Genomic DNA, 10707 nt, shown 5'->3' with positions numbered 1-10707 from the left:
CTTCTGCTGTATTTTCTGAAGCTGCCTTGCAGTTCCCTTTTTCATCCTCCAGCTGATCTGAGAGTATTCTGCAGTTCTCAATTTGAGGTGTAATTGTCTCAACTTCCCCTTTGAGTTTTTTTCTAACTTTGTTGTTGTCAGTCCTGCACACTTTCCAAGGAAAACATCATATGATTGAAAAGGCAGCTTTTCCTTTAAAAGCCATTGGGATGAAAAGTACTCGGTGTGTTTGAACCATGATTCCCATTTCATTGATGGGGAAACTTGAAGCACGGGGATGTGAAAGGACTTGCCTCCTGCTGTAATTACAGCCTGATCTGTGTACTCTGTGTCAAGCATTAGCTTGACATCAAGTCAAATTCCACCTAAAACTGAATAAATAGAGATATCAATGAGCCTGGGTTTCTTGAAGGTGGAGGAATAAACCACAACTGTGATTTTGTGCTTTCCTTCTGGACACAGTGCCGCTCTCTTGGGAGCTATTTAGAGCTTTCTAAAGAGGCTCTGGGGGAGAAAGTGTTTCAAAAGCCTGTTTCTCCTTTTGTGTCGCAACATAATGCAATAAGCAATGACCCAACAAGCATCTGATTCATGTTATGAATAGCGGAAACAAAACAAAACTTGTTACAGTGGCAAGTTACATTTACTCATCTAATCCAGCACCTAATCCAGCCTCTTTAATGAAGCAGCGTAACGCTGATGTCTACAACAGCTCTTAGAAGAAAATATATTGGGAGGCAGGTTTCCTTCCTTGCTTGTGCATCTCTAACCCGTGGACTTTCCATTCAGTGGAATTGCACTGGCTAGGATCTTCCTGCGTGCAAAAACCAGCAGAGATGGCAGTGGTCATGAGCAGCAATTTTGCTTTTCTATGTAGAACAAATCATGGAGACTGGTGTGTTCTTATTAAAAGCAGAATGCTCAAATAATGCTGTCTAATACACGCTTCATTTTCATAAGTATTTTTAGACTCTGTGTGTGTGCGGAGGCCAGAGTTGGGTGGTTAGTAGATTAGGTAATGTACTTCAAAATTCTCACTATGACCCATAGGGGGGAAAACCAGCTTAGAGATCACATGCTTCAGCTATAAAAATACAGCTTGCCTTTTTTTGGGTGTTTTTGGTGGGGTTTTTTTTAGTGTTTTGGGTTTTTTTAAATTTATTTTTAGAAACTTTAAAATTTGAAAGCCAGCATGCTAAGAATCACAGAATAGTTTGGGTTGGAAAGGACCTTACGATCATCTAGTTCCAACCTCCTGCTATGGGCGGGGACACCATACACTAAACCATGTCACCCAAGACTCCATCCAGCCTGGCTTTGAACACTGCCAGGGATGGAGCATTAACAACTTCCTTCCTCAAGCAACCTGTTGCAGTGCCTCAGCACCCTCACAGAATACTCTTTTTCCCTTTGTAGTCCATTGTAGAGAAATGTACCTGCTGCTGGTAGAGCTGATACGATGCCCAGTTCCCCAATCCCAGTCATACTTCCAAAGCTTGAAGTGGAAAAGAAAGATGTCTTTACATGCTTAAAACAATTACTTCTTTATGGAAGGTGGATGGCATTTTTGAGTTAATAATATAAGTGATCTTAATTCTTTTGAGCTTAAGGATTTTCTTCGCTTCATCATCACTTCCAAATAATGCTGAGGCCATTTATTAAGAAAAATAAGCCTTTGAAGGTAAATAGTTTGTTGTAACAGGCACAGAAACCAAGTCTGAGAAAGAAGAAATGATTACTCAGTTGCTTGAACTTTACCTTCGCATAATCCGCGTGCTTTTGACTGCAGCACTGGAAAAATAAATACCTGAAAAGGTGGAATTGTCCTAATGCCAGGAAAATATGCTGACAAACAGGTGTGTTGTCTACCTAGTTTTGGTTTTTAGACCTAGTGACAGCATTTGGGCCTTTTTAGAGATAATTGCATTTCTGCTGCCCTGACTAAGCCTGAGGTTCAGAGATGTGCCACTCTCAAATCCCTTTCTGAATTGTTTTATAGTAGTTTAAAGCCCAAGGTCAGGCTTGGCTTTTCCAGTGCACCCGTCCTTTGGCGAAGCAAACCTGCTTTCTCCTTTGGTTTGAGGAAGGGAATAGAGGAAAGAACCACATCCACCTTCTTTACGTCCCATTTCAGCTATCTGAAACGAGAGATTTTCAGATCTGAACAAGGGAGAGGGTGACCTCTTTCATGAATGGACCAAAATGGAATGTTTTCATTTCCAATGGGCTTTAAGCCAAGTAAATATTAGTCGATCCAAACTAGTTTTGAAATTAAATTATTCTTATTTGTTGGAGCATTCCAGAGAATAGCTTTGATCTGTCTGTACTTTCACCAAAGGGATATTGGCAGGCTGGCCTCCCATTTCTAGCCATTTGGGATGAAAGAAGGGTTATAATAACCACCTTGTGTGGCAGTGATGCTGAACAGATGACATTTTTTGGACAATATTAAATGAATAAAGGTAAACATACTTCAATTAAAATGTTTTTGGAGGCTGAATGCAATAGGGCTGTTGGAAAGGCTTCTATGTGGGTTGAAGGAATTTGACTGCATTTGTAATTGATTTTCTTTTAACTCCAAAAATGTTGGAAAGAAAAGGGTTTGTTCAGTACATTATTTCCTTTTCAAATAAATACGTTATTTGAATACGATTTTTAAAAATCAAATTAAAATTGGCAGCAGACAACAAAATTGTTAATAAAAAGGAAGCAGAGAACGTGTGTTGAAGGAGGATGGTCTTATTTAGTGCCTCAGATCACATCATGCACAGTGAGCTGTCTCAGGGAACAGTACAGCAAAGAGATCAGATAATGCCTGTAAGGAAAGTGAAGCACACAACAATCAGGTGGCACATTCTTGGTCTTGCTGAAGGTATTGGGAGACAACTTAAACTTCGAGTAAAAAAATACAGAACATGCTCAGTTATCATAAGAAGGATATTGGGTGTTCCACTTCAGTCTTTTGCTGTAGTGTCCTCCAGAAGAGGAGGAGGGAGGGAGCATGGTGGTGGAGACCATCCCACCATAAAGTGCTTGGATGCAGTTGAAGAGCCTCTTAAAGTGATATAAGCTGGTGATAAATTGTGCTCCCTTAGACTAAACCAGTAACTGAAATAAACAGAATGAACATATGAAGAGTGGTACAATGTGGTTGAAAAGGATGGCTGGAGGTCATCTGGTCTGATCACCCTCTAAGGCAGGGCCACCTTCAAAATTAGGTCAGGTATATTATCTGTCTATTTATCTAGCTATTGCTTCTGTATAAGAAGTTCAGATATCACTTTTTAAGTCCCAGCTGAGACAAATTTCAGGTTACATGGAACTTGTGGTGTTGAGGTTTCTTACGTGTATGTAGGTTTTATCAATAACAAAACGTACAAATTAGGTTTTGCAATAATGCTGCAAATTAAATTGCTTTTCCTTGAAATGTGAGTAGTTCACATGGGCAGACATGTGCCTTCTCACGTGCACCTTGTGCAGATTGGCTCCAGTTACATCAGAATTGGAGTAGCTGAACTTGATTTCTGAGTTAAATGAAAGAAAACTCTCCTTTACCAGATACCACTTTAAACAATCAGCCCTGTTGATGAGCGTCCTGAAATGTTACCTGCATTTCAAGTACATTGAAATACTTTATATGTTCATCCCTTAAGGGAGGAACAGTTTGAACAAAGACGGATATAAAAACCAAAGCACACAGGATTTGTGGGTTAAAGCTCTAGCTTTTGTTTTTTTGAACATCCGCTCAAAACTGGATCCATTCGCTTGAAATGGAATATTTAGTTTCCAACTCAGCATGTGAACTGGTCATGCTTGAATTTAAAGCTTGATTTATTTCTTTTTGCACCTGCTTTCATTTTAACACTGACTATAGACAAGATACACTTTTGCTACATAGCTCTTTCTCCCCAGCTGGAAGTCTGGTCTGATATTATCACGTGAAACCTTCCTAAAATGTGCATTTGTAACTGCAGCCTCTGGTAACACAAACTGAACTCACTGCTCCATTTATCTGTTTGGAATTCTTGGTTTTCTTTCTTGTGTCTTATAATACTGACCCATATATTTGTTTTTAAGACTAGGGGCTGGTTGTGTACTGCACTGCAAAGCCTTGTTTCTATCAAAACAAGGTGCAGATCTGCCCCTGGCAAGAGGTCCCAGACAGGCCAGATCAGAGAACTGGACATGAACTTGGAGAAGGAAGCTGTGATGGGATGTAAAGGGAGCTGAGATGAGGGAAAACAGGGGGAGACAGAGTGTGGGAAGCAATGTTAACACAGCATTGGTGTAGGGGAGGGCTTGGAAGTCTGGGATTTTTCTGCAGTAGATATATTTGACAAAGAGAAGGGATGAACTGAGCGAGCTCAAGAGGAAGGTTTTGAATGAATCTACATGTGTATTCTGTTGGATATACAAATTAGACTTATGCAATCTGCAATAATAATCGTAATAATGCAAACATCATTTCCAGATTTGCAGCCTTAACCATATGCTTAATGGGGTGGTGGCAGAGAGCTGGCTAATGCAGCTGCAGCATAAAACTAGGACATCCAACTGGTTTTGATCTTGATGGAAAAGGGGCAGAAGGTCACGTCGCAGCCTGTTGTTCTCCGTGTTGTAGTTTATGTAATTCCTCAGGCAGATAAATGATGTATGGTGAGATCAAATGAAAATGCTCCATTTAGTCCTGTGCTAACTGCAAGCCATCCTCTTTCCTTGCTTTCCCTTCCTCATGGAAAACTGAAGGATGTTGGAGGATATTGCTCCTGCTCTTGTCCATGCAAGTGTATGAATTGCAGGTGTATTTACTGTGTCCTGTGCTGGGTTAACTATGATAATCATGTGTGTTCTTCAGGAACGTGGTTTTTGCTCATAGCAAAGATGAGTAAAATGACAGAATATGCGGAGATACTGAAACAAAACCTCCCTAAAGCAAAGCAGGAGCGTTCAGCCAACAGATCATGACAGGTTTCTTTTTAGGGCTTGAAGAATTGCTGGTTTTGAGAATGTAAAGGCGTGAGCTTATAAATGGGTGAGAAGGGATAGCGCCTGTACAGCCAGTTATTGGGTTTTTTTTGTAAAGAAGGTGGAAGAAATCTGGCATATGAAACTTCCATATCTTTATGTGTTTATGGATTGTGGATGAGGTGTGCTCAGTGGTTAAGTTGGTTACACTGGAACTATCAACACAGTGGCTTTTCTTAGACAGGGGAAATGTGAACACTCAAGCAAGATTTAGGGAATTTGTTCAAATTCCTGAAGACAAAGGCAATTTTAGGCCACTAATCCCATTCTGTTGTTTTAGGTATGCATATATGTGTGTGTGTGTATGGTATAAAAAATACCCTGTGTGGGATGCGTGCTCATGTTTGTCAGACTTGGTGTGATTTCACCATATTAAGTTGCTATTTGGAATATACCCTTGAGATTTCCACACAACTCTTCTCAGAGCTGCAGTCAGCATATTTTCTAGCTGGTTGGCTGGCTGGGATGCTGAGAGGCATGCAAAGGATGACTTGAATACCTGAAAATTAGGATGGGCCTGAGCTGAGTGAAAGGAGCATATGAACAGGGAGCGGGAACCTTGTAGGGAGAGAAGTTTTGATTTATTTTATATGATGTAGTTCTTGCAAGTGTAAAACTAACCTTTTTTTTCTTGTCTTTTTCTCTAGGGTGACTCTGTTATTACCGTGCAGCTGACTGAGGAAGATAAAGTTGAAGATGATGTAGTTTTTTACTTGGTCTTCACTGGGTCAACTGTCCAACACTGCACAAGCACAAGAAAGATAAATCCTGGGAGTCTGGAGACCATTTCACCTGGTAAACAATTGCCTTTCTTTGTGTATCAGTCTATGAAATTTGGTTAATTCAAGTAGGCTTCAATGTAATGCTGTTTTCTTGTCTTTTTCCTCATTTTCACATTCATAGAGAGTAGGACGTGTGGTTTGGATGACTGCTTTTGCCTTTTAAAATTCTCTTACTCGATTTCACTAGAATTACATGACTCTGAGATTGCAATTATTTGATGTGTAACTGTGGGATTCCATTGGAGAAAATACACAGTTACATTTACACTTAGTAACAAGATTTTAAATGCAAGCAAGATAATGGAAGACACATTTGCCAGGTGAGAGATGCAGTTATCCAAATGCTGTACAGCCTGGTGAGTCCTAGCTATGCTTAGGATCTGCTCTGCTTGACTCAGAGAGGGTTTTGCTGTAGATCTGGTGAAATATAACCCTTTTCCCTTAAATCCTGTTACACAACACCGACACAGAGTTCCTGAAGCTCTTGCAGTGGCCGGCAGGGTATGGTGCTTGGTGCCATCCCTCCAGCACACCCAGTTCAGGTGGGGTGGGTTGTCACATTAAAGCCCACTGCTCTCTCTAAGCCTGTGTACCACTAACAAAACAAAACAGATGGGCGCAGCATTTCCCTTTGGTGACTTCAGGACCGTGGGAATGAGCGTGTTCCAGGCTACAGTCCTTACCATTAACCTTTCATTCTGACTTGTTGCTATGCAGCACATTGATACTAGTGTGAGAAAAACGCCTGACATTTTCACTGTACACAGTATAGCTTAAGCAATAGTGTGTTTCTCAGGTTTGCCTTTTGTCTGTCTTGTGACTATTGTTTTATGAGAGATTCCCGTGGATAAAAATTTGGGCTAAGGGGATTTTTCTTCTGGAATGAGTGGCTAAAAGATGGCCACTGTATTTTTTTCATTTTTCATGGATGTTGCTCAAGTTTGGATATCACTAGCTGCAAAAGTTTGGTTGCTGGAGATACTAAAATACCAAAGGTACAAGCAGGGAAGGATGCAGAGGTGTGATTAAGGCCAGGCTAGTGGAAGGTGTCCCTGCTTGTGGCAGGGGGGGTGGAACTAGATGAGCTTTAACTCATCTGAAACCGCCAATGGCTTTGAATTGGAATGGCTTCCAACTGAAATGATTCAATGATATCAGCTCTGCTGCTGTGGCTGAACTGTTGCTGCTGCTCAAATTGTACTGTTGGGGATGGATATGTACATGTATTGTCATGGATGCATCATCCCTACTTAGTGTTGGTCATAAACTGAGCTTTTTAGCAAGCCCTTACTGCTGTAGTAGCTGACACTGTTATAATCTTTAGTGTATTTTTTTCTCCTTCCCAACGTCTCTGCAGGGTAGGGAGGGTAACTGAGACATTGAATGGCCAAGTAGATTGTATGTGGTAGTGTAGAAAGTCTGCGTTAAAGTAGGGAAGTGAAACCTCAGTGCAAAGACAGCAGCCTCATGGTCTGCATCCGCTTTTCCCCCACTGGAAAAGAAAACCAGCTAATAATAAAAAGCCTCATATCATGATCCAGCAAACAAACTGACAGAAGAAGGGACATCCTCATCCCTGTCCACACGAGTTAAAAGCCCTAACTGCAGCCTGCTGTGGGCACTAGAAGCATATCAGCATCGGGAAGCTCCTGGGCAGATTTGGGAGAATATTCTTGCAGGAGAAGGCTCACAAAGCAAGCTGATGTGCTGGGAGCTTGAGCATTTTTGTGGTGTGTTTGTGCAGGTTTGTGTGCTATCATGATAACAGCTGTATTACTGGACACAAAGTTTGCTTTGCATGTAAAGACTGGTGTGTGGTAAGTGGGAGATGCAGAAGAGCTCAGTGGAGGAAATCTGAAATGAAGTTTCAAACAGGGAGAGGCAGTCCAGTGTGGTAAATCCAGAGCTGCAGCAGCTCCTAGTCAAGTGAAGGGTAAGAAATACCCTGTCTATGAGCCAAGTCACTGAAACAATAAGGTAATTTTGTATGTACTGTTGCAATATGTTGTATCGCTTTGAGCCTTTGCTCTGTAATACATAAATCACTTTACTCAGATTTGGTTGATCTCAGAAGGTGCAGGACTTTTGTACAGGTTTCAAAGGGGAGAAGGAACAAAATGAGGGGCAGAAAAAGGGCCTGAGATTGTCTGATGGTAGCTGGTTGCCAGCAGTTTCCACAGGGGTGAAGCACTCCCATTTACTCCAAGTACCTTGATTCACTGGGAGCTTTCTCTCCATACTTAAGCTAAGGTGGAGAAACAGGATCAGTTTTTAACTTGTTCTTAATCCCATAGTTCTCAAGGGTTTGCTTTCTGTGTTGTGTTTCTGTTCTTTTCTCTTTACCTTCTTCCTGCTAGTTAAAAGCATAGACTAAAATGAATTTCAATTAGCTAGGAAGTATCTTAATTTCAGACTTTTCTTTTAGTGTGAAATCCTTTACATATGTTTTTGCTTCATTTTCTTCTGTGTTTTCCCTTAAGAAACAACTCTTCATAGAAAAAGCTGTGTTTGATGAATTACAATCTTTGTACTGGTAGACCAAAAGGGTAAACAAGTTTCATAACAAATGACCACTTGGCAATACCAGTTGTGGATTTGAAAATACTCTTAATTATGAAACAAAAAAACCCCCTAAAATAGAATAAAACAGCATAGCCAAGAAGACATTTTGCAGTCCATCCTCTTTGGTGTACTTAATTATTCTAGGCAGTGTATGAAAAGGAAGTGATGCCAGTCCTAGATGACATCAGTCATAGGAAAAAGTGATTGAATCTGTATTGAAATTATTTAAGATGTTATGTGTGGGGTCTTGCACTTCTATAGGTTTTTAGGCCATCTGCTCTTTAAAGGGCCATATAAAAATCTTCCTACATTCCTCATCTTAATAGCTAAGGGTTTAAAAGGAAAAACAAAGGCTCCTGTCTACTGCTGGTGTTGTGCCTCTGTATTTCATAGCATTTCCTGTGTTGGAAGAGTGAACACAATAACTGTGCAAATCACACAAACACATGTCAAATATGGGTCCTGATTTTCAGAACCAGAATTTGGGATTTCTGAAGCAGAAAAGAAGCACTTTTTGGATGGCCACGGGAGATCTCGTGGCTTCCCTGTCCACAAGCCAGTAGATGGCAACATTTCTTGGTTGGAAATCCAAGATAACTCCATGAGATTCACACCATGTTTGCTGGCTGGCTTCCCTGTCCTGCTTGAATCTCTTTATAAGACCTCTTTCAACCCAGCTCCACCATGGTAACACAGAGGATGCAATTAGCACTGGAGTCCTTAGTCACCTACCAGGCAAACCCAAACATGTGCTTCCAGCAGGGCTTTAAATAGCTGCCCAGGCTGGGGGCCCATTGTTTGATAGCTCAAAAGTGAATTCTGAAAATAGGGGGTTTGGACAGGATTTCCACTTTTAGAGGAGTAGGAAATGAAATCATCTTTTATTAAAGCTCTGTGTTAGGGGTGTTTTGTCTTCATGTGTGCCTTGTTTAATGAGAAAAGGTCTGAAGAGTTTTGCTGCTGCCCTTTTAACCACACCCCAGATCAAAGCCATAGGTACCAATTAGATGGACAAGTCTAAGGCCATACATTAACTTGTCTGCTAATGACTTACAACTCCACCTTTTCTCCTGCTCATTGTTTTGCATTGTTATTGTGTAGAGGAGGCAGTGTTATCATACTGATGCATCTCATCTCTTCAAGGATAAGTACAGAGAGACAAGAACTCCATGTCTTTATTTCTTGTTCTTGTGTTCTCCCCAAAGCAAGCTTCAGCGGCCCAATAAGGAATTCTTTAGTTGAATTGTGTTCTCATTTAAAATAGTTCCTAAAGTGTGGTTTTACGTGAAGATGAGGGTTTTGCTTTATCACAACAGAAGCAGCCACTGAGCCCATCTCTGCATTGACTGAAATGTTGTTTTAATTTCTGTAATTTTCCTGCAATATGTTGGCACTTCCCAAAACAGCTCCAAGCAGTGAATTGTTTCCAAGCTAAATTTAGAGGAACTGAGCAGCAGAAAGAGAAATGGGGTAAAATGCAATGGGGAAGAATTAAGGGGTGGGTTATTTGATTCTCAATCACAGTTAAGCTAGCGTATAAATGACCTAATTTTGTACTGTGGAATAAAACGTACAAAGAGAACCGTAGCCACAGACATGACATTCACTATTTCATCATTTACTTCTTAATGCTCTTGTGGCCAAAGGGCCTGATTTCTGGAGAAGACTGAAGGCACTCAGGAGAGGTGCTGGGCAGCATCGTGAACCTGACGGTGTTGTAAAGCACGGACATTTCTTTTCCTTCTGTGGGTGCACTCATCTGTGTGATTTATTCAGGCACACACATTTCCAGCCTACCAAAATGCAAACCTTTCTACATAGGCTTATTGCTCTTCCTGACACACCCAGCTGTGTTTTTTCCTTTTTAATGAGTCAGACATTTTTCTATTCCACTTCTGGGGAAGGTGTATGAAGGAGTTGCAGTCGATAGTCGATTATGCTGATCCCTGGTGCTTAACCCGTGGTAGGAGAAAGCCCTACTATCTACCAGCCGGAGCAGAAAAGAGATGATCAAGAGCAATAGTGTCTGTCCTGGCACTGCCTGAAGCTCTTTGTGGTCTTGGGCAAGTTACTTAACCTTGTAAAAACAGATCTGAGCTAGTTTTACAGATGATAACTGCTTTATCTCCCGAGAGTGCCAGAAAGCTTAGCTCACTTTTGCTAAAGCTCTGGGAAAAAGGGCTGTTGAAGTTCCGATATTAGTCTAGGCGAAGGAAGCAATGGACTTTGACCTGAACAGAAGCATTGCCCCACCAACAGTTCCTTCAAAAGGTTCATGTACAGGGGACATGTTTGCTTACATCGTTCCTGTAGCGGTTTCAAAGCAGGGGGGCAGAGA

General features: G+C 41.1%; 1 protein-coding gene across 1 annotated transcript in view; it reads left to right on the top strand.

The window, feature by feature from the left end:
* Positions 1 to 5672: 5672 nt before the first annotated feature.
* LOC104403675 overlaps positions 5673 to 10707 on the top strand; it is a gene marked incomplete at both ends in the record, with an annotated part of 37930 nt that continues 32895 nt past the window's right edge. Inside the window, one exon of the mRNA XM_010011909.1 lies at positions 5673 to 5820. Within this exon, the coding sequence (XP_010010211.1) occupies positions 5673 to 5820 (148 nt within the window). The remainder of the gene's footprint in view (positions 5821 to 10707) is intronic.

The sequence above is a fragment of the Nestor notabilis genome, unplaced genomic scaffold, assembly GCF_000696875.1.
Source record: "Nestor notabilis isolate BGI_N333 unplaced genomic scaffold, ASM69687v1 scaffold1053, whole genome shotgun sequence".
In the NCBI taxonomy this organism is placed as follows: Eukaryota; Metazoa; Chordata; class Aves; order Psittaciformes; family Psittacidae; genus Nestor; species Nestor notabilis.
Note: the sequence above shows the minus strand (reverse complement) of the source record. Positions and strands in the feature narration are given on the sequence as shown.